The following is a 24494-nucleotide window of genomic DNA, read 5'->3' as shown; positions in this document are numbered from 1 at the left end:
CTCCGTAGGTTGTGACTGCTCCACAATTCTGACACCTACAACAAAGCCAAGAACTAATGGGATTGGAACTGTAATGGGATTGTATCTCTTCAGCCTTTTGTTTAGAAATCTCTATATTTTCCTGTAGCATTAAAGCCAAACTGGGTGGCTTTGGAATTCCTGCTTGGACTACGTATACTTTAATGTTAAAAATCTAATAATTCGTGCCTCATAACTCAGTCATATATTGTAGGGAGTTCCACACAGACCATTTTTACCATAACGTTCCCTTTTGTAATACTGCTGTCAAATGTGTCCAACTACAACAGGAAGAAGTATCACAGCAGATAAAAATCCCGCCTGCGTTATTTTTAGTCTGGGAATAGAAGTTCTTACTTTTCTGCTGCCTGTTCTGGTTTCAGTGCTGATCCACCACAGGAGAGCAAGTGGTTTGTTGCAGGACCACACCAGCATTGCTTATTCCTGGGCTGACTCATTCCTCACCCATACTCTGCAAGTGACAATTTTAGGTTCCTATTGCACCCAGGCAGGTCTCTTGACTCAGAGAACAAAATTAGGCCAAGAGAGTACAGCATGTGGCTGTCACAGAGGTGAGCTTTGACCACATATAGGTAGGCAGCCAAGAATCCTGAATGATAGCCTACAGTAGATAAAGGAGATCTTAAGTTAAGGAGCCACTGATTTTCAGTGCCTCTTTTCCAGGACCTCCAAGTTCAGGGGTTCCCTAAAGGAAGAGGGCATTATGGTTGTCAGGACTTTTATCCTTCTGCCACCTGAATGTGTCCAGAGACACTTCTTCCCACCGGATTCCTACAAAGGGAAGGCCTTCATAAAAAGGCTGAGAAAACCCCAAAGTGGCTCACTGCCAAAAACCCCATGACAGTGACATTATCTTTCTTCCTTAAATCTATTAATGTATTCCTCCTCCCAGGAAAAGAGGATGTTTTCAAGTATCGTTCATGCAATCCTACATCACTGTTCAATGGAAACCAGTAAGCATTTTATGTCCCATAACTGATCACGTCCAGTTGCAAAATTCAGGTGACTCAAACAAGCTGCTGGTCTGCTGGCCTCAGTCAGCCAGCAGTTACTGTGGCTATTGTGTGTTTCCACGAGGACGATTTCTGACTACAGGAAAAGGAAACCCACCTTGGTTAGGCACTGTGGTTACACTTTTCTCTGAATTTTGTTACCAGGCAGTCCTTATCGCACGTGTCATCAGAACAAAGTGAAAACTTCAGAGGAACTTCTGAAGGCTAAAAATCGAGACGAGGAAGCAACTTTTAAAATAAAAAGTCTGAAAATAATAGAGGGGAAAATCCATGAGAAAAGGGCAGTCACTGTTGGAGAATCCATATATATATAATCCTCATATGGACAACTGGCTCTCATATAAATAGCCATATATGTTGGATGTTGGGTGAACAACTGTTTGTTCTGCCTCTCTATTACTCAGAAATGCTCTCCTGGTTTGAGGGCCCAAACCACGACAAATGCTAATTAGTCTATTTTTTTTTTCTATAGAATGTATCACTTTTATTATTCTGGATCAGTCTTTTCCATTTGCCATGATAAATATAGTAATTAAAACCTCACTTCTGAGCAAAGCCCATTCCAAATTCTTCATGTTTTTCTGCAGGGGGAGAGGAAACCACAGATTATTTTCTGTTTCTAACCCGAGGTGCCAGCATCTAAGTCTGAACAAGTGGTTCAGAGATCCGACACAGGATTTGATTCCGTTGAGCTCTGCTTCCTCTGCTGGGTAAGAATATGAAAAGGTTTTTTTGAAGGGTTTCACTCTTTCTAAACAAAACATGCTCTTTAGCCAACCAGCTATTTACAGAACTGATCCAACGGCTGCTTGAAACTCTTCCTTCCGACAACCCACAAACGTCCCACCAACTTCCTTGACAGATGACACAGTCCAAATTCAAACCCTGCGCCTTCAGTATCACACAGGCCAAGCTGAAAATTATAAAACCGTATTTTTTAAAAATGTTAAAGCCAAACCCAGGCAGATTCCAAGAAAGGTGACCAGAGAAGATACTCTTATGATAAAGATTACAGATTTGTCTGCTTTTCCACATGCTTGCTGCACAGTCTTGGGCATTGCAATTCAACCTCATCATATATAGGGCATAGCCCTGTCTTCTTCCCCCATGCACTGAAGCAAAGGTTTTTGCACTCGCCTTCCCCCCTCACTCCTCCAGGTGTGAATTCTGCCTTTCCATCATAAAGTTGTGACTTCACACAACAAGTGCAGCTGCACAGCTTTGCCTGTGATTCACCAACCAGTTTTCTTTGGTGTAACTGGTCATGAGGTGAGAAGGTAACCACAGCATCACTGAAGGACTTCGCAGAGCACTGTACTCCAAGGAGCACGCAATGTTACGTGATACAACATACAGATGCACACCCATCTTACGAGCTACAGACACCAGAAAACATGGAATTTGGGAAGTCTTTGGGTGTATGAAAGAGCAGAGCAGTCACTAGTTCTCCACAGGTGGTCAGGGAAGATGGTCTTGAGATAAAGACTGGCAACTTGTAGTTAGGTTACTCAACATCAGGGCCTGCTTTTTCTACATGCCTCCTGCCCAGTGCAGTTCTTGGACTGTGCAGTTTAACTCCAATAAAGCACAGATGATACTGCTCTGCCTCCCAGAGATGTGATAAAGGGCAATTCATTTCAAGATGGACAAACACTGAGGCTACAGTGAAGGCGCAACAGAAGCAGATCAATCTTGCTTCTCACTCTGCAAGTTCGGTGCAGTTGAACAACTGCCCCAGTACAGGGAGACAGAAAAAAAAGGCAGAACTTCCTGGGGCAAAAAGAAGTCACCTGAGAGGTTCCTGTTCAAGGAAGGGAGAAGTAAGAAGGGGATGGAGAGGGATTGGCAGCATACGGTCTATTTGAGCTTAATAGGAAGGTACCAACAATTGATTTTCCAATTAGCAGTTTCTGTCTCTGAAGTCCCATGGTGGCATAGGGCAAGAATGCAAGCTCTGAGAGCAGGTTTGTCACACTGAAAGACAAAGCTTGTGGGGGACATGGAGGAAAGGGAACCTAGGGAAGACGGTGCTGAGAATTAGATGAAGTGATAGAGGGATGCAGGATTGTTAATTTTGGATGGAAATCATGAATAATAAAATCAGTTTTGTGACTAGTGTTGGAGAAATGAAAGCCCTCAGAACAGGCAGTTCCCAGCCCAACCCACAAGCTCAGGACTGGGGTCAAGAGGAAGCTGTGCTGCTACAGAGAAAAGGAAGCTTAAAAATTTTGGCTTGAAGACATGAGCGATAGGATCTGCATTTTTTTCTATTCATAATAACATATCAAGATTAACAAACCTACTTAAAAAAATACCAATGTCACTGTAGGGACTCAAGTTTAGCTCGGGTACTTATTTATTTTTCCTTCTATGTCTCTTCCATCTGTCAAAACTCTCAGCTTGGCACATATTTTTTAAAAGTATCTCACTATTCAGACCAGGCCTGTATGTTGGCAATGTCTGTGTGTCACAGATGCATTGGACCTAGTGCCTAGGAACAGCAGCAAAGACACCACCCGCCGGCTGGCAGACACTGGTGATACAATACTCGTGCAGTATTGTTAATTATCTTTGATTACGTCATTGCAGCAAGTTAAAAGCAGGTTTTAGTGCGCTTCTATTAATTGTTCTCCAACCGCATTGTGGCAAATAGTACATATACACCTCATTTGGGCTCTGTGATTCTTTCATCTTTGCAGTCCCACTGATGGCTCTCCATGCTTGTACTGTGTTTTTTCTGTTTTTGTCAGACATCTCAGGGCATTGATGCTTTCTGGGATTTTCAAGCCTACCCCAAGCACCTCCATCCCTTGAGATTTTCAAACTTGGCAGAAGGCCCTGACCAATCAATCTGTCTTTGAATTTGTCCTTGCTTAGGCAAGAAGCTTACACTGGAGACCTCCAGAGTCCCCTTCAACCTAGACTGGTCTGTGATTCTGTGAGGGATGCTTGAAGGCAACGGCATTTTGGCCTCAAGTAAATTTGCTCCCAAGACTGGGAGCCCCACTCTTTATCTGCAGGCCCAGAGGGGTAAGATCCACAGCTTAAAATTCTATCTCAGGACCACAGAGAGCCAAATTCAACCCAAATTTCAAGTAATTACACAGTATTACATCAGGAAAATGTTCCTGTAAATTTAAAAGCAGCCAGACAGAAGGCAATGCTCTAGGAAGGCAATATGCACCTCCATGTCCTTCCTTGATAATTACACATTGTCTATATCTAAAATGGCTCCATAAACCTCCTTCCTTTCTTAATTATGCAATGCTGCAGAAAGTTGAGATAGTGGAAACTGGACACAGCTAGTCTGCTCAGCATCGTAGTATACAACTCACTGTGGCACAAGGTCTCCTCAGCTAGCAACATCCAAGCTAGGGCTCCAGGAAAACCTAGCCTCAGCACAGTAGACCCCTTATATTGTATTTCAAGATGTCATCAGTAGTTACAGAATGCACGTCTTTTGTTACTAGATGCCAACACCTTCACATTTGCTTTGCTGTGAATAAACTCATTTCACATCCAGAAAGCCAGGGGGCATGCCATAAGGAATGCCAGGAAATTCTCATAAAAACAAACAAACAAAATAGTCTGTTTGTGGCTCCAGGGCATTTTAACAGCAAACCTGGAAGGAGGCAAAGCCCTTGCTCTGCAGCTTTCAAGTCAGCTGAAGGCACCTCAAAAGACCTCTCTTAGCTGCCATATGGGAGACGGGCTGATTCACTGCCTGGAAGGCAGGCCAACTTCTCAGATGGTACCTCCTGTGCTGAGATCATGCGGGTCCCAGACAGTCCTACAAAGAACATATGAACCCGCCACTGGGACAGTAAGATCCGGGGTGCAGCGATGGGTGCTAACCAGTCTGGTTATAATCAATGTGGTTTTGGCTCCTGCAGCGGTCAGTCCTGCGATGACAGGAAATATTTTAGAACTCCGGGGTTAGTTTTAGCAAAAAGCAACACAAAAGAGGGCAAGGGAGAAGAGCTGAGGTTTTTCCTGGGCATGGCTTTGGGACTTAACCAGCAAAATCAGAGACCTTCACCTCTCCCACACAGTACTTGCAACACTTCTGCACTGACCTGGTAACTTAGGAGTTAGCAGTGTCTCAGAGAGGTAAGTTCAGGTGAATGGTAAATTAAGCCAACAGGTGAGACACTAGGCTGGGAACAGCTTCACAGAATTAACCTGTGATGCAATGCCTTCATCTTCACCAGACCTGTGGGCAACAGGCATGTAACAGGCAGCTCCTCAGGAATCCTTGCTCCTGTGGTTACAGGTCATCTTCTCATATTCTCCATACCCAGTCCATTCTGGCCAGATTTCTAAGGTCGTTCAGCAAGCGCACTCAATTCCTAACCAGACACGTACAAAGTGATGTTTTTGAATGCTAAGCTTTGGCTTAGCATTCAAACACTGTGTCCCTAAAAACCTGGAGATGTCTGCCCCAGTTTCAAGTCCCCAGTCCAAAAGCAAAACCAGCTCTATAGCCAAACTCAAATTTTCAGAAAATACGAGTCAGGTCGCCCAAATTTGATTGTATTTGTGTTGTATTGGTTCAGGTCAAATTTAAGGGCCATAGTACTCTGGCTTGGCAGGACTGAGCTGCTGATTCATTAAATTTGCTTGCCCAGACACAAGCAAATATTGAAGGATTGCTCTCCGCTTGCACCTCAGTGACACTTGCACTGTGCTCCTGCAGCCCCATATCCTCTTGTCCCACCACCCAGCTGGCAACCGTGTAGTCAACACAACTCCCATTTCTGTAGTGACTCTGCAACTGCCCATTAATTAATTACAAAACCCTTTCTTCCTCTTTTCCCTTGCTTCCCACACTTACCCTTGCTTTTTGGTAAGGTTTGTTTGGGTTTTATTTGGTTTTTTTTTGGTTTGGAGTGGGGTGTTTTACTTCTTTTTCTGAAAGTTTCTCTTGCTATACTGCTTCCCCTGTGCCCCGCAGACCTCCTATGAAGCGTCCTCTGCTACTTGCAGTTCTCTTGTCTGTGACTGTCTACACAGGGCTGTCACGGAGCACAGACGTCTGCCACAGTAACATAACTGAGCTCAAAATAAATAGCATTTCATCAGTGAACTACATGTGAACCAAAGATTTCAGAAACAAAGAGCATGGATTATTTTATATACTTTATATAAAATACTGTATACATTTCATATACATTATTATTTTACATACTCAGTCTTGCGGAAGTAATCAAGCCTTTATATCACTACCCACATAAGTTTAAAAAAAAGAGCTATCAGTAGATCAGTAACCTTTATTTGCTTTTGTTTCTCTTAATGGAAATTTTTCGTAGAATCTAAAAACACATCTGAGGGCATTCTGAGAACCCACCTCACTCTCCCATTTGCCATCATACACCACCAAACCCTTTACTTGTGTGGAAATACAAAATCAGGAGTGCAGCTATTTGGGCTGCTGTCATGGTTTGAGCCACACAGGACCAATTTATCTTTCAGCAATTTTATTTTTCAGTGAAATTTCTTCTAATGCTTGGGAAAACTGCACTTTTAGAAGACTCTAATGTCCAAATTTGTAAAAATATTTACTTTATAGCCAGCTATGGTATGTGGGTTTCAAGATCTTGGTGTTTTCATGTTAGCCAGGTGGGGATCAGGAGGAGCAGGACCTGGGCACTTGATTCAAGCTGGCCAACTGTGTTTTCATGTTAGCCAGGTGGGGATCAGGAGAAGCGGGACCTGGGCACTTGATCCAAGCTGGTCAACAGGATTATTTCATACCATGAATGTTGCATTCAATATAAATTTATAAGTTTGCTGAGGAGTTTTCTCTGTCTCCCTTGATGGCTGTCATCCTGAGAACTTCTTGCCCCAGTGCCAGACCCCTGAGCCCTTCCCTTTCTCCTGAAGCTGCAGCACTTGCCGTGTCTGACATTTGATGGGGGTGCACAGAATCCTACTAATATAACTGGCTTCTATATTTCATATTGGTATTGGGATCAACATTGGTTCTTTAGTATTATTAATGTTAATTGTTTAGTCGTATACTATGAAATCTGTTTGTATTTCAGCTCACGTGTATCCTTGTTCCCCCTTCGTGGGTGGGGAAGGCTCATCAAGTGATTGGTATTGGGATCAACATTGGTTCTTTAGTATTATCAATGTTAATTGTTTAGTCGTATATTATGAAATCTGTTTATATTTCAGCTCACGTGTATCCTTGTTCCCCCTTCCCGAGTGGTGAAGGGTCATCAAGTGATAAGAATCATAGAATGGTTAGAGTTGGAAGGGACCTTAAAGATCCTATAGTTCCAACCCCCCTGCCATGGGCAGGGACACCTCCCACCAGACCAGGTTGCTCCAAGCCCCATCCAGCCTGGCCTTGAACCCCTCCAGGGATGGGGCAGCCACAGCTTCTCTGGGCAACCTGTTCCAGTGTCTCACCACCCTCACTGTAAAGAATTTCTTTCCGGTATCTAATCTAAATGTCCCCTCTTCCAATTTAGAACCGTTACCCCTTGTCCTGTCACCAAAACCGTTACCCCTTGTCCTGTCACTACACCTCCTGACAAAGAGTCCCTCCCCAGCTCTCCTGTAGCTCCCTTAAGATAATGGAAGGCTGCTAGAAGGTCTCCCCGGAGCCTTCTCTTCTCCAGGCTGAAGAAGCCTAGCTCTCTCAGCCTGTCTTCATAGGAGAGGTGCTCCATCCCTCTGATCATCTTCATGGGTCTCCACTGGACCCACTCCAACAGGTCCATAATTGTCTAAACGACAATAAATTGTTGTGTGGGTCCCTCAAACCATAACGGCCGCCCTTCAGGACACCGGTGCTTTAGCCGCCGGCCCACCACCCGCCAGCTTCTTGCGATTCCCCCCTCTCTCCCCGCCAATTTTTGCTTCCTCAGCAGCACTGCAGATGGGGTTAAGCCACCGCCAGTTTAACCGGGAACCTCCCGGTCCCCGAGCACCAGCGTGAGGCGGAGGGAGGACGGTGACACCCGGCGGTGAAGCTCCCTCATTACCTCGGCCCAGGAGGGGCCGCGCAGCGCCGCCAAGCGCAAACCCCCTTAGCAGTTAAAGCGATGGTTTCCCGGAGAGCCGCCACGTCCCTCTGGAATCTCCCTCAGGCTTTACCTCCTTCCTGACAGGAAAACCTGCGGGAGAGGGAAAGGGAAAAGGAGAGGGAGCGGGAACGGTAACAGGCCCAACCGCCGCCCCACAGCGCCGCACCCGCCTCAGGCCCAACCCCGCGCGTTGCCCCGGAGACGGTTGCCGCGGCGCCGGCGGCCGCTACGGCTCCTTCACCGAGCCCCTCACCGGCCCCGCCGCGACCCGGCCGGACCCCACCATGCTGCCCGCCCAACAGCCGGAGATGGCGGCGGCGACAACGGACTCCGCCGTCCCCTACAGCTACTGCAGCCGGCCCCGCTCCCTGCCCGCCCGCCCGAAGTACCGGGCGCCGCCGGACGCCGCCGAGCCGTGAGTGCCCGGTGTCCGGCCCCGCCGCGTCCATCCCGCCACCCGCGGCCTGCGCGTCCCTGACGGGCCCCGCTGCTCCCTCCTCCTGCCCTTCGCTCCTTCTCCCTCACCGCCTTTCCCCGGGGAGGGGGATCAGAGGGCTGGAGCCCCTCTGCTGTGGGGACAGGCCGAGAGAGCTGGGGTTGTTCAGCCTGGAGAAGAGAAGGCTCCGGGGAGACCTTAGAATGGCCTTCTGGTACCTAAAGGGGCTACAGGAGAGATGGAGAGGGACTCTTGATCAGGGAATGTAGTGATAGGATGAGGGGTAAGGATTTTAAATTAGAAGAGGGGAGATTTAGATTAGATACCAGAAAGAAATTATTTCCTGTGAGGGTGGTGAGACACTGGAACAGGTTGCCCAGAGAAGCTGTGGCTGCCCCATCCCTGGAGGGGTTCAAGGCCAGGCTGGATGGGGCTTTGAGCAACCTGGTCTGGTGGGAGGTGTCTCTGCCCAGGGCAGGGCGTTGGAACTGGATGATCTTTAAGGTCCTTTCCAACCCAAACCATTCTACGATCTGCCAGGGGAAACTAGCACCTCTGGCCCTTCCAAGCCCTTCTGGCCTGTTTGAGGTGTTCATAAATAAACGTAGAGGTTGCAGCCCTGTAGCCACAACTGCCTTGTCCTTGATGTCGCAGAGAGAAGGAACTTCCTCGTTACGTCCACCTGATGTACGACAGAAGAGTGGTGCGCGGAAACACTTATGCGCTTCAAGTCATACCTGTGGTATGTCTTTTATGTGGTTTGTACTGCAGCATTGTTGAAAAGTAATAGGTAGGACAGGAAAACTGTTCCTCGCTAATAATTTTAACTACTGAAGTTGTAATTTTGCTTAAAGTATTTCACACAGTTGCAAGCTCTCCAGTGAAACTAGCATGCAACTGTTTTCAGCCTTTCTTCAAAGTACTTAGTTTCCTGTGAACTTCTGTATTTATGATTTTTTTTTCCCCATTAGGTACTTGATTCCCCCTCTCCCCCCATTTCTTCAACATAATGATGGCTGACAGGCATCATCTGTTACCATATGCATCCACAGGTGTTACCAGTGAGAGCAGCAGCTCTTGGGAAATTAAGTCTTGGGGTAGGCTTTGGCTTACTCTACTAAAGAAGCAGAGCTAGGTGGTCCTGCTGTACATAAAAGCTGCTTGTGTGGAGGCAAAAGTATTTCATTTATCCTGATGCAGTAGTAAATATTTTAGTGATACTTATTGTCAGATAATATTTCTATATAGATACTCTGATCGTATAAGGGTTTAAAGCAGTCTGTATTTTTAAAAGCTACTTTGTGTTGTTCAGCAGCTGTTTCTTAGAGTAAATTTCACCCATGTTCTGTTTCAGAAGTTCGAAAGTGATGTTCATTTCAATCCACAAACACAGTACTGAAATAAAAGTTAGTACGGGTTTCTTTTGCTTCATCAGCAATAAAGAACCTATAATTTTTATCTAGCATACAGTTCTGTTGATAATATGATAACTGGGTTTAAGTCCACTTGACCTTCTTAAAGCTTTACCTAGAAACTCTCACTTGTCAGCAAGAACGTGCCATTTTAACATACTTTATCTCGCAAAGCCACGTTCTGTATATAATATCCACTTCCTAATAGCAACTGATTGCTCTTAGTGTGAGATGCCATTAGGATGTGCCTGTAGGCAGCTAGCATATCTCATTAGTTTCATGCCCTACAGTCTTTAAGGCAACTGAAAATTTAGGGTCAGGACCTAGAAAAGTTAATTCAAAATGCTAGATTTGTAGCATTACAATCAACCAACCACCTTCATTTTTCTGCCGAGAAGAAATTAGTATCATTTCCAAGTACCAAGTGTAATCTGGTTTGTGGTTCACCTAGAAAAGTTAATTCAAAATGCTAGATTCGTAGCCTTCATACTACCGCTACCATACTACATACTACCAGCCTCAACTAACCACCTTCATTTTTCTGCTGAGAAGAAATTAGTATCATTTCCAAGTACTAATTGTAATCTGGTTTGTGGGTTGTTTTTTTTCTTCTTCATCCCTGCTCAGAGTACCCAACCCAGTCTCCATGAGATTCAAAGGCGGAGGGAAGCACGGAGAAGAGCACTGGCCAGGAAGCGCGCAAAAGAGCAAATGCTATCGAGAACACCTGAGCCTGTGGAAGGCAGAGAGCATGTTCATGTGCAGACAGGTAAAAGACTGAATTTTTAAAAAATTCATCTGAAAAAAAAAACTTGCTGATTTATATTCATTTAGTAAATTGATGGGGCAGTTGGTAGAATCACACAGGGTTAAGGTTAGAATCATAGAATTCTAGAATCAGAGGTTCTCAAATTCCTTCTATTATAACCCCTTATTTTTAGTTGTATTTAATAAATTTTCCCAGAGGCTGTGTTTTTCAGTTTTCAGTGTACATTCTTGACCACTAGTCAAGACTTCTTCATTTATTCTTTCCTTTTCCAGTATTGTCAGGCAAGTTTGGTATATGCTTAAAATTGAGGCGTTTTAAAAATTTTGCTTAAGAGTGCAGTTTTATGTAATAATAAAACTAGTATTAAAAACTGGGGGACACACCCTAATTTAGAATAGGAAACTGCCGTATTTGTGGTAAAACAACTTTACTTGTAGGAAAACCAAAAGTTGCCAGTGGGGTAATCATGAGGTGAGTGTAATGTGTAATTTTCAGAGCTGTGCCCTCTGAAAATCCTTTCAGATTGGGCTGATTTACAAACTGGGGAAACAGCTGTGTTACTCGCTAATCAGACATAGTCTTTGGCTGCTGAACATTCCCTCTGCCCAAGCTCCACTGAACCTCCTACACCACCTCCAATGCCCACAGCAGCTTTTCACCATCCAAACACTGCTGGACGCAGAAGGAGGCTATCTAGTGTGGAAGTCCTGCTTTCATATCCTTCCCACTGACTAGTGCAGATAATTTTTAGTACTTTGAGGGTGGCAGAGCCCTGGAACAGGCTGTCTGGAGAGGTGGTGGAGTCTCCATCCCTGGAGACATTCAAAACCCGCCTGGACATGTTCCTGTGCCACCTGTTCTAGGTGGGTCTGTTCTGGCAGGGGGCTTGGACTAGATGATCTCCAGATGTCCCTTTCAACCCCATGTGATTCTGTGGTACTCCACAGAATAATAATATCTGAGCCAGGCTATTTATCTCTGCAGTAGGAGACAGACAGTTATAATTCAAATCAAGCACATGTAGTTACAGATGTGTGGTTACCTCAAAGCCACTTCTGGTGGGGTCAGAAGTGGAGCATCATTCTTTAAACCCAACAGATCCAGTGTTCTGGTTTGCTGCATACAATAGAAAAAATACATATTTCCAATATCACTCATTAGTACACAGCCAATCATTATCCTTTTTTGAAATTGTCCTATCCTGTTGACTCTCCTAAGAATTGCTTATTCTGCAAGGTGGGCTGAAATGGACCAGACTGACTTTTGAAACCTACTTATTTAGGAAGTGCACCAGACATTACAGAGAATGTGACATCAGATGGCCTCTGCAGCAAGCTGAGAAATGTTTTAAGTTGAGGTGTGCCTTTTTTTCTTTTTTTTTTTACTTTATAGAAGGCATTTTTTTTTGCACTCTTTGGATATAATTCAAGTTCTCTATAGAGTCATCAAAAATAGTTAACAGTTAAAATAAAAAGAATCCAACTTACAGCTTTCATTGTGCTTTTATTTCTAGAGCTGTATTTGGAAGAGATTAGTGACCAGATAATAGAGGTTGATATAGAGTGTCAAACAGATGCATTTTTGGACAGACCAGCCACTCCACTCTTCATACCAGCCAAAACAGGAAAAGATGTGGCCACACAAATAGAAGAAGGAGAGGTATGAGGCGAAGTCAGGTTCGCAAGTGCTGTCAAACCAGGTCTGCCATACAAAATAAGTTTCTAATGCAAAATTGAGGCAGAAGCAGAAAGAAACTTTTCCTCACAAAAAAGAAGAAAAGTCTCCAATATTTGCTGTGAGGTTAAGTGCAAAAGTAAGAAAGGTGCTTCTCTATAAGCACTGGTTCTGCTGCTTTCAGCTAAGAACTGCAATGCTGAGAAATGCTCTCTCCTATAGAAAGAGTGTCCAGCCCGAGAAGGGTCTGGAAATCCCGAGGTGAGCAGAAATAGGGTCCAAGTGAGTGCTCTGCTTCTCCCTGGCAGCCCCCACCGTGGCTGGGGTAGGGTGTGTGGTATCTCCCTCCAGCCCACTCATCACTGAGCCCCAGCTGCATTCATGCTTCTGGCTTTGGCTGTCACTGGGTCCCCACCTGCACTTCTCAGGCCTGTCTTCAGCACATGGGCTTTGTTCATCCTCCTCTTCTCCTTGCCAAGATGTGAGGACTGATTGTGATCGAGGGTCATTGATTTCTGTTTTCTTGACTCCCATCCTCAGCTGTTTGACTTTGACATCGAAGTCAAGCAGATCCTGGAAGTGTTGGTTGGGAAAACGATTGAGCAAGCTTTGCTGGAAGTCATGGAAGAAGAAGAGCTGGCCCAGCTGTGGGCACGGCAGCGTGCCTACACAGAGCTGCGTAACGCAGAGCTTGCTGAAGCACAGCGCCTGGAAGAGCAGGACAGGCGATACAGAGAGGAGAAGGTAGGACTTCCTAAGAGCAAAACAGGCCCATCTGAATGCTTATCAGAAGAGAAAAAAACATTTCCAGTATCAAAAGACAAGCTGTGAAAATAAGCTGGATGTGCCCAAAAGGGTATTATCAAGTTTGATGTTCCTCAAAGCATTTTGGTGCCATACAGCTGCTCTCGTGCACTAGCACCACGCTGTTGTGTTTATTTGGAGCAGTCACGCTCCAGTGAACTGGTGTACTCCAACACCTGATTGAGAAGCTGAACCCAACAGTACCATTTGTGCCTGGTGCAGCTGTTACTCAAGCCTTTTCAGTATAGTAACTGCTAAATGAATCATCAGGGAGCTTGAAAGTAAGAGAGGCACCTCCTAGTCTTTCACACTCAATGCACGCACTACTGGATGTGCACACGTGCCTCTCAAGATCTCCAAGTACTAAGCTGTATTAGTACTATTAGTAAATAGAAAGGGCAAGTCTTAATTACTTGCTCTTCCTCAGCCTTATATATTTGGTGTTTTTTTCCATGATTTCCTGGACCAATATGAGTTTTAATTTTTAATTATATCAACTAGGATATAAAATTGGAAAGAAAAAAAGTTCAGGAAATCCTGACTCCATCTTATTCCAAGGCCAACGATCAGCTTTATCTGTAATAATAAACCAAATAATCATAAGATGAATGCATATTAAGGTATCAGAGAAGGGTCTCATTTGGCCCGATCAGCTTTATCTGTAATAATAAACCAAATAATCATAAGATGAATGCATATTAAGGTATCAGAGAAGGGTCTCATTTGGCCAGCTACAAGTCCCTTATTTTACAGACTTGCCAAAATCAGAAAAGGTATCCCAAAGGAATGTGTTTCCCTCTAGTCCTTTTGCTCTTTAGTACTCTACAGACTGAGTACAAATTTGCTTTCAAGCACTTGTTCATATGAGAAGTTTTTGTGAAAGTTAAAGGCCATAAGCATCAGTACTCTTAGCTTTGCTATTTCTCACCCTGTAATCATTCTTCAAAGTCTAGATCAAAGGAGTAATGGCTAAAGGCCTGAAAGTTTTACATGCAATATTGTCTTGACAGGAACGTCGCAAACTCCAGCACATGCAAATGCTGCAGAAACAGAAAGAGACCACAGAGAAAATTGCAGCTCGGGCGTTTGCTCAGCGTTACCTGACTGATCTCATTCCCTCGGTCTTCAACAATCTTCGTGAGAGTGGCTTTTTTTATGACCCTATCGAAAGAGGTTTGTATTTTATTTTATTTTTTTAACACGTGAACTGAGAAATGCAAAGGTCAAACCAACCATAAAACATAGCTTATTGTCCTATGATTTAGAATAATATCACAAGACTTTATTCATTTACATTTGTGGATGAAGATACAGTTTCTAAACTAAAATTTTTGAAAAAAAACATTGATCATCTGTACAAATCATCAAGAATAAGCAAGAACTGACAGTGTTACAATGGGAGGAGGTGCTTTGAACTGGAGAGAAATAATGAGTGGTTAGGAATTGGTAGAGCAGAGAGAGAGAGATCCAAATCAAAGTAAATGTATTTTGATACAATGAAATCTATATGTCATTCTGAATCTTTGATAATGATTATCAGAGCAATGGAGAAATTATTCAATTATAATTCAGCCCTGAAAATAACTTTGGAGTTGTATATTGGTGACTTCCAAGCTTTTAGAATCAGCAGCATTTCTGATAGGCCACCTTGCTGCACCTCGTTTCCCCAGGCAATGTACAGGTGCCTGGGGAATGGATACACTCTCTCCAGGACAGTCATGGGGCAAATGCAGAAACTGAGTATATTTTGCAAAGAGGGCAGGCTTTGGGACCATGGCATACAAAGAGCATGATTTAAGAAAGCAAGAGCTCTTTAGTCAGAGGGAACAAATGCTTTCAGCTGACCAGAAGCCAGACGTCTTTGGAAAGCAAGGCAGGAAATGTTATTCTTCTGACTTGTTCAGGATAGTTATTTTCATCTGACTAGAACATGACTGCGTATCTCATCTGTGCTAGCCCTTCAAGGGTGCCAGACCCCTTTGAAAATCAACTGAAGTTCAGAGGACTCTGGTCTGGGTTCATAACAATGAGGAACCTCAGTAAGAGATGCAGGACAGCATCTCTTAAGAAACTCAACAGCACCTGAGAGATTTAATCTGGCCCTTGCAAAGCAAGTGTCTTTTGCCAAGGATGTTCATCCCTTAATGATCCTACCAAATGAAAAACAGCTTCAAGATCCTGTTGTTCATCCTTAATAAAAAGACATTTTTTCCCTTACTTTATTCATTTACATTTGTGGATGAAGATATAGTTTCCAAACTAAATTTTTTGCTTTATTCATTTACATTTGTGGATGAAGATACAGTTTCTAAACTAAAATTTTTGAAAAAAAACATTGATCATCTGTACAAATCATCAAGAATAAGCAAGAACTGACAGTGTTACAATGGGAGGAGGTGCTTTGAACTGGAGAGAAATAATGAGTGGTTAGGAATTGGTAGAGCAGAGAGAGAGAGATCCAAATCAAAATAAATGTATTTTGATACAATGAAATCTATATGTCATTCTGAATCTTTGATAATGATTATCAGAGCAATGGAGAAATTATTCAATTATAATTCAGCCCTGAAAATAACTTTGGAGTTGTATATTGGTGACTTCCAAGCTTTTAGAATCAGCAGCATTTCTGATAGGCCACCTTGCTGCACCTCGTTTCCCCAGGCAATGTACAGGTGCCTGGGGAATGGATACACTCTCTCCAGGACAAGTCATGGGGCAAATGCAGAAACTGAGTATATTTTGCAAAGAGGGCAGGCTTTGGGACCATGGCATACAAAGAGCATGATTTAAGAAAGCAAGAGCTCTTTAGTCAGAGGGAACAAATGCTTTCAGCTGACCAGAAGCCAGACGTCTTTGGAAAGCAAGGCAGGAAATGTTATTCTTCTGACTTGTTCAGGATAGTTATTTTCATCTGACTAGAACATGACTGCGTATCTCATCTGTGCTAGCCCTTCAAGGGTGCCAGACCCCTTTGAAAATCAACTGAAGTTCAGAGGACTCTGGTCTGGGTTCATAACAATGAGGAACCTCAGTAAGAGATGCAGGACATAAGAAACTCAACAACACCTGAGAGATTTAATCTGGCCCTTGCAAAGCAAGTGTCTTTTGCCAAGGATGTTCATCCCTTAATGATCCTACCAAATGAAAAACAGCTTCAAGATCCTGTTGTTCATCCTTAATAAAAAGACATTTTTTCCCTTATTTCTTCCTGCTAAACGCTTACAGATATTGAGACAGAATTCCTTCCGTGGCTGATGACAGAAGTGGAAGAAACACTTGAGAGGAAGGTTCTAGGGAGGACAATGCTTGACTGTAAGTTACCAAATCCTGGAATGTAATCTGGGCTGCTTGATGTTCTTGATTGTTTTTTCCCCACTGAGCACAAATATCACATTTTACACGGTCATTGTGAGTTAAGGTAGCAGGTGTCATTTTGGACAGAGCTCCAAGTACCCGTGGCTTTTTGTGTTAGGGTTTTCTTTTTTACTATATTAAAACATTTTTAATGTTGGAAAACTACTGCTACATACACTTAGGTAATTGATTTTCAGCTGCAATAATGGAAGCGTCAGTCATGCTGCACTACTTTCTCTCTGCTGGCTTTATACTGTTTGAGATGTGTTGATGCTGGGAGATGTAATACATTTGGAGGAGCAGAATGGTTAAAGAAGACCAATTATTTTCTCTGCTATATAACTTATATTTCCTATGTGTTACACGACCATCATCGCTGTGCTGTTCTCTGTAGTGTGTCTGATTGTGCCAGTGGAAACACAAAAGCTCATCCTGCCTACAGCCACGTGTATACCACAAAAGTCTCTTAACTTGTTTGTGTGAGCTTCCTGAGCTACAGAGTAATATGTTCATCCTACATGAAAGGAGAAGAGGGATAATCATAGGCCATGGCTGACTGAGAAGTCAGGTAACCAGCACTTTTCATCAAAACAAAGGCTTATCTCCTCAGCAGTCAATAATCATATCACAGAATCACACAATGGTTAGAGTTGGAAGGGACCTTAAAGATCTAGTTCCAACCCCAGCTGCCAGGGGCAGTGCAAGTGTCTTTTGCCAAGGATGTTCATCCCATAGTGATCGTAGCAAATGAAAAACAGCTTCAAGATCCTGTTGCTCATCCTTAATAAAAAGACATTTTTTCTTCTTTCTTCCTGCTAAACGCTTACAGATATTGAGACAGAATTCCTTCCATGGCTGATGACAGAAGTGGAAGAAACACTAGAGAGGAAGGTTCTGGGGAGGACAATGCTTGACTGTAAGTTACCAAATCCTGGAATGTAATCTGGGCTGCTTGATGTTCTTGATTGTTTTTTCCCCACTGAGCACAAATATCACATTTTACACGGTCATTGTGAGTTAAGGTAGCAGGTGTCATTTTGGACAGAGCTCCAAGTACCCGTGGCTTTTTGTGTTAGGGTTTTCTTTTTTACTATATTAAAACATTTTTAATGTTGGAAAACTACTGCTACATACACTTAGGTAATTGATTTTCAGCTGCAATAATGGAAGCGTCAGTCATGCTGCACTACTTTCTCTCTGCTGGCTTTATACTGTTTGAGATGTGTTGATGCTGGGAGATGTAATACATTTGGAGGAGCAGAATGGTTAAAGAAGACCAATTATTTTCTCTGCTATATAACTTATATTTCCTATGTGTTACACGACCATCATCGCTGTGCTGTTCTCTGTAGTGTGTCTGATTGTGCCAGTGGAAACACAAAAGCTCATCCTGCCTACAGCCACGTGTATACCACAAAAGTCTCTTAACTTGTTTGTGTGAGCTTCCTGAGCTACAGAGTAATATGTTCATCCTACATGAAAGGAGAAGAGGGATAATCATAGGCCATGGCTGACTGAGAAGTCAGGTAACCAGCACTTTTCATCAAAACAAAGGCTTATCTCCTCAGCAGTCAATAATCATATCACAGAATCACACAATGGTTAGAGTTGGAAGGGACCTTAAAGATCTAGTTCCAACCCCAGCTGCCAGGGGCAGTGACACCTCTCACTAGATCAGGTTGCTCAAAGCCCCATCCAGCCTGGCCTTGAACACCTCCAGGAATGGGGGAACACTTCCAGGGATGGGGAATGTCCTTGCTTTTGAAATAGATTAAAATACCAGCCATCTTTTGGGCTAAATCAAGCTAAGTATTCAGGTTCTTTTATTAGTCAGTCTTCGGAGGCTGTAGTTGAAATACATGAACAATCTAAACTCTGTCGTGTGTGGAAACACAGAATTATGATAAATGCATGTCCACTATGGTGGTCCTAGACCAAACCACTTTTTATACTTGCATTACATCTTTCATTCCTATAGTTTTCTTTCTGCTGTGATTTTTGGAATTGAATAACAATTGTGTTTGTTTCCTTTGGGTTTGTTTTCTGTTTAACTAGGGTCCTTTGTTAGGATATAATTTGGATAATTACAGCTGGTCTGTTAGTTGTTTCATCCTATGATATATGTGCTGGTACATACACTCTAGGTTCACTTCATGTAACTTCTTCAGATGGGAGGGAATTTTCTCTCCTTTTAAGAAAGAAATATTTTATGGGACTACTGAATAAACATCCCAAGGAGGATGCTGCTGCAGGATACACTATTGATGAGAACATCTATCATATTCCTATTAAATCTTTCTGTTTAATTTTTTAACCAGGTATTGTGGTCGGACATCAGACACACAGGGCACCTGGAGCAGGCCAATAAGTGATGACAGCAGCCCCTGTTTTGCTATTTACCCTCTGTATTTCCTATTTATACCCAATTACCCACTGTTGACTAAACATCATCTCTGCAAAAGCAATTGCAAATTAGATTCTCCAAGTTTTGTAGAGGCAGACACAGCCTTGGCTGAGACAGTTTGTGGCTTCTTCCCCCACTTACGGAACAGCATAGGAAAAATCTCTACGGATCCATTTTTAACACATTTGAATGAAGATTCTCCTTAAAGAATTTATTTTCTTACTGTGAACTACAAGGGAAGCACCCATAGTGTAAGGCAGAAATGTTTGTCCTCTCAGAGAAGTCAACCCATGTATTAACAATGACACTCTTTTTAGTACCTGTACATTGTCCTGTTTTCTGTGTTACACTTCTCTTCACTGTTGGCCTCTGTTTTTCATGTTTAAATGATGTAAATCACAGTGAGTGTTGATTTTTTTTGTCTGTTTTTCATGTTTAAATGATGTAAATCAAAGTGAGTGTTGATTTTTTTGTTGTTGTGGTTGTGTTCTTTGATTTGGAAGGGTTATAACGTTTAGAAAAAAATTATGAAGGCTAAACAGGAATAGGTGCTTTAACAGCTGCTTTTCAGAAAGATAAAGTCTTGTGATGACTCCCATGGTTCCAGTATTTCCCACTGCCAAAACCATCATGGTGTGTGCAACCTGGCTAGTCCTTGTGACTATAAGTTTCTAAGAAGAATTTATTTTTATGACTGGAATTGAAACTGATTTGGGCATTGGGGTCAGTGGGAGGTTCACCTCAGGGTGACCTGCTCCAGAAGTGAGGAACAACTGTGAGGAAATGAACAAAACTATCCAGGTGAACCCTTTCAAATCACTGCTTTCAGTCTAAACCACTCGTTTGGCTGGAAGTAGGCTACAGCAGCAGGGATGTTTTTTCTCATTCTAGTATTTTTTTCGTTTCTTGTGTTATTTTGGTGTTGTTTTTTTATCCCTGTTCAAGAAGTTATAGATCAGTAATATATAAAGTAATCTCAAATTATAGGGTTTTTTTCCTCCATGTTTGCTAATGGTGGCTTTCTCTCTTTCAGCCTTGATTAGTACAGTGGTTGAAAACCGCCTAGATGCATTTAGCCGTGAACCTCTGCCTGATCAGGCAGGGGCACCTGCTGAAGAGCCCAAGCCAACTGAGGCAGCACCCCAGGAGGCTGGTGAGACAGATGCTGCTGACCAACTGGTCACAGACAAGGAAGAGACTGATCCACCCATCACAGAGAAGGAAGAGTCTGATCCACCCATCACAGAGAAGGAAGAGTCTGATCCACCCATCACAGAGAAGGAAGAGACCGACCAACCTGTTGCTGAAGAACAGCTTTCACGTCGCACCTCTTCCCAGTTAGACGAGACAGATCAAGCAGGAACAGAGGATTTGGAAATCGAGTAACAAGCAGGCAAGTCATCAAGCAGATGGAGAGGAATGGCTTAGCTGGAAGAAGAAACTAATTCCTATCTATTTACAAGTATTGTGCCCTAGCCATGCTGAAGGATGAACCCAAGCAGCAGTAGAGCATTAAAGTGTGTTTTCTGTATGCTGGCATTGCTGATTTCAGGCTGTAAGAAGCAAGACAGAGGTTACTAGTGCAATGAATGGCAGTGAAATGCCATCCCCTTCTACACAGTCCAGTCCATCAAAAACCTGGGATGTTGACAGTTGAAAAGTAACACTGTCCCACACCCTGTGCTAGGAGGTGTGGGACATGGTGGGTGGTGGGTGTCACAAGAAGGACACTGAGAGCATCTTAATAACCTTTGCAAGTTCTCAGAGCAGAGTTTCCTTACTTTCCCTGTTTTGAAGCATAACTGCTATGGCACTTAGATAAATTTCTTATCACTCATGTTAGTCTCTCCTTTCCTGACAAACTTAGATGGACATCTCAGCAGGTAATAGAGCAAAGGCTGTTGTTGCTCTTCAAGTTCAAAGAGGTACCTGCCACTGGGAATTTCTGCCCAGTGCAAAATCCTCCTCAGCTTCCTGACTCTCAGAGCCCTGGTGAGGGGCTGGAGCCATGTGCTAAGTCCAGCCTCAAGTTTTTTTATAATTGTCCTTTCCTGCTGTTTCACTGGAAATGGTACCAGACATGACTGATAAAATGGTGGCCTGCACTGCCACATGTATCTGTCCTTTCACAGGACAACTCCATAAGTAGGGCATTCCCCCTCATCAAAACACATCTGTGCTCCATTACAGTGACATCGTTTCCTGGCTGTGGCTGTGGAAAAAAGCCCTGCCTTGTCTAGACTGCTTTGTGCTACCTCCTCTTGCAGGTCAGAGGAGACGTGTGCTAACCCAGCAGGCCAGTGAGATGTCAGGAATGAAACTTGAAGAGACAAACACCTGCTCCACATCTCATGCCCTCAAAAGGGACATCCAGGCTTTTCACTGGACCACTTGTACATGTGGCCTCACGTACCTGGATGGACCCTGCCTTCCCTCTATCCTGGGCTAGGACATCCACTGATAATCAGGGCAGCTGTTGCTGACGTGGAAAACCCCCCTTGGAAGGTGTCAGGTGTTCACCTCTCTGTATGTAGTTGAAAATCAGAAGTAATGGGATGTAACCACCAAAAAATACACTAAGTGGTTTGGTGTAATATGACTATGTTAAAACTGACTGTCTGGAGTCACATAGTACAGACTGTAGACAGAGATACCCAGGGATGCTTTTCAAAGCTGGAATATTCCCCTGTAAACTCCTTCTCCGTTTGCTAAGTTCACAGTATGTCAACAAAGCGTGCTTGTTTTTTTATTTTTGTTTGATTCCTCAAGGCATCCAGCAAAATGTGTTACATATACAAAATTAAGGTAGTTGGCGCTCACTACATCTGTCTATAAGTTTCTAAGAAGAATTTATTTTTATGACTGGAATTGAAACTCTGATTTAGGCATTGGGGTCAGTGGGAGGTTTACCTCAGTTTCAGTAGGACCAAGATTTTGCATCACGGTTTTTTTTTATTCCCACGATGATGGAGACTCCTGTCGTGACTTCATGTAAATAACTTCAGGCTAATTTTATCTAGAGAAGTAAAAAGGCTTTGTGACATGATTCATGAGAATTGTAGATGTTTCAGCTCCTCTTTGGGACACTGTATGTCAGTTTTAAGGATTCCTCATTACTGAATGATTGTTTTGTCGTGTATTTAGAGGAGAATTAGTATAATGTAAAGGACTGCCATGGACCATTTCTGAAAAGATGTCAGCGAATGCTGACTTGAATGTTTTGTTTAGGAAGGTTATAAGAGGAAGGCGAAGAGAAAAATGTTCTCATTTTTGTCACTCCTGCTTTGTGTTTTATGGCTAGAAAATTTACTTGAAGTGTTGGATTATACTATTTAAATAGGTTGTGGCACTATTATGTATTCTTAAATTACTATTAAAAAAATAATGAATTGTATGCCTACAATTTTAAGTCATTAGAATGTACAGAATGTGTATTGTGGGAGAGTTTGCTGTAACGCACTCAGCCTCCCCACACCCTTCCCCTCCAAATCCTCTTTCTCTGGTCTGTGTCCCCACAGCAGCGTGTCCCTCGAGTGGGTGTGTGGGTGCGAGGAGGAGCAGAGGGGACAGGAGGAGATGGTGCTGCAGGCACTAGAGGGCAGGACAGGCCACAGCAATCGGCTGCAGAGACATGTATAGAGACACTGATGTCACCTATTGTACACCCTGCACTAGTGGCACCCCTCTGGACTTCCCTCTTCTGATAAACCTTTTGCAAAATTTCCTCATAACATGAGGAGCTAACACGTAGGGTCATCCAACATAGTCCACGCTAAGATCATAATTTCCTCATAACATGAGGAGCTAACACGTTAGGGTCATCCAACATAGTCCACACTAAGATCATAGAATCACAGAGACTTTTAAAGATCATGCCCAGGCTGGGCACCTGTCAGTTAAATCCTCAAACAGTGTGTGTGCACAGTGGGGCTTCTGAACTTTGTGTGTTTTTATCAAAAGCAGCTGTTTACAATATGACTGTATCCACGTGTGTTCCATCTATTGATTTCTCTGCAAACAGCCAAAGCATTAGTCCAACAACCAGCTCAGCAGTTTAGCTCCATGTTTACTTCAACACCCGCTTGAGAAGTGGGAAAGACATTGAAAAATTTACTGCCTGGCCCTGATTGAGTTTGGGAATCCTCTTGTTAGTGATGGACTGAACTGGACTCTCCACACGCTGACAGACTGGCAGCAATTTGTTGAGTGTAAAATTGGTTTGCTGGTGACAGAAATCACAGGTTTCAAAGAGCTGCAGAGAGAATGAATAAAAAGAATACACCTATTGAAGTGTTTGCTCGCTTGCTTATATGCATATGTTCAACATGAACCTCAACTTGTCCATCTTTAATGGCTACAGCCTTGGGAGCCCACAGAAGCTGTATTACTTCTTACTTATTACTACAGTGCTATTACTTTATTACTTCTTGAGGAGGGATCTGATCAACGCCTATAAATACTTAAAGGGTGGGTTGTCAAGAGGATGGGGCCAGTCTTATTTTCAGTGGTACCCAGAGACAGAACAAGACGAAATGGGCACAAACTTGAACATAAGACCTTCCTTCTAAGCATGAGGAGGAACTTCTTCACTTTGAGGGTGGCAGAGCCCTGGAACAGGCTGCCCAGGGATGTGGTGGAGTCTCCTTCTCTGGAGACATTCAAAACCCGCCTGGACACGTTCCTGTGCAACCTGCTCTAGGTGGACCTGCTTTGGCAGGGGGGTTGGACTAGATGATCTCCAGAGGTCCCTTCCAACCCCCTATCATTCTGTGATTCATTCTGTACTGTAAGAGCAGCAATATTCAGCAACAGCCCTGTGGTGCTCACAAAGCCATGGTGATTCCTGTCCTGCCCTCCTGCAAGAGACACCTTTAGACCACTAGGACAGTATCTATTGTAGTGAAATAATGAAACTCACCGTCAGGGCTGCTTTACTGGTACAAACCAGAAGCTGGACGTGGCCTGGAGTTCATTTCAGTGGTCTAACTGTGATGCTGCTTTATTGCAGTATTACTCTAGTTATAAACTGCCTTATGGTTAAAAGCAGAGAACTTGCCCTAGGAAGCAAGGCTGAAAGCACTGGGTGTGTTCACCCTGGGGAAGAGAAGGCTGGGCTGGATCTGATTGTGGTTCCCCAATGAAAAAGGTGGAAGCATCTCCACAAGGATGACCTCGAACAGGACAAGAAGACACAGCCACGAGTGGCTCCAGGGGACGCGCCAGGGCGCAAGTCTGCAACAAACCTCCAAGATAATGAAGCAAAATCGGTATCTGCGTAGGAAAGTCTTCATGCTGTGGGGTGCCTTCCTTGGCAGGAGTCACCGACCGCCGGCGCAGGTGAGGGGCCCACAGGATCCTGGCAAGAGCGGCCACCTCCGGGCTCCACAGCCGGCGGGAAAGCTACGGGCCGCGACGCTCCTTTTTAACAAGTTTCCCGGCAGCAGAGCAAGCCCTCGGGCACCGGCGGCCGAGCTGCACCCCGACCGGGATGCCTGGGCCCACACCGGCCCCGGAGAACCCCTCCCCGCCGGCCTCGGAGAGCCGCTCCGGAG

At 43.8% G+C, this 24494-nt stretch overlaps 1 protein-coding gene across 2 annotated transcripts; it reads left to right on the top strand.

The window, feature by feature from the left end:
- Window positions 1-8065: 8065 nt before the first annotated feature.
- RSPH3 (radial spoke 3 homolog (Chlamydomonas)) lies at window positions 8066-22336 on the top strand. 2 transcript variants are annotated; one of them, XM_014939546.1, is made up of 8 exons: window positions 8066-8504; window positions 9180-9267; window positions 10565-10706; window positions 12220-12365; window positions 12921-13124; window positions 14195-14357; window positions 17368-17454; window positions 19976-22336. In XM_014939546.1, exons 1-8 carry the CDS (start codon window positions 8374-8376, stop codon window positions 20326-20328), a joined length of 1314 nt encoding a protein of 437 aa, XP_014795032.1. In that variant the 5' UTR covers window positions 8066-8373; the 3' UTR covers window positions 20329-22336. The 2 variants fall into 2 exon arrangements, with proteins under 2 accessions (XP_014795032.1, XP_014795030.1); XM_014939544.1 differs by lacking the exon at window positions 17368-17454 and adding an exon at window positions 16410-16496.
- The last annotated feature ends 2158 nt before the right edge of the window (window positions 22337-24494 follow it).

Source organism: Calidris pugnax, unplaced genomic scaffold, assembly GCF_001431845.1.
Source record: "Calidris pugnax isolate Ruff unplaced genomic scaffold, ASM143184v1 scaffold57, whole genome shotgun sequence".
In the NCBI taxonomy this organism is placed as follows: Eukaryota; Metazoa; Chordata; class Aves; order Charadriiformes; family Scolopacidae; genus Calidris; species Calidris pugnax.
Note: the sequence above shows the minus strand (reverse complement) of the source record. Positions and strands in the feature narration are given on the sequence as shown.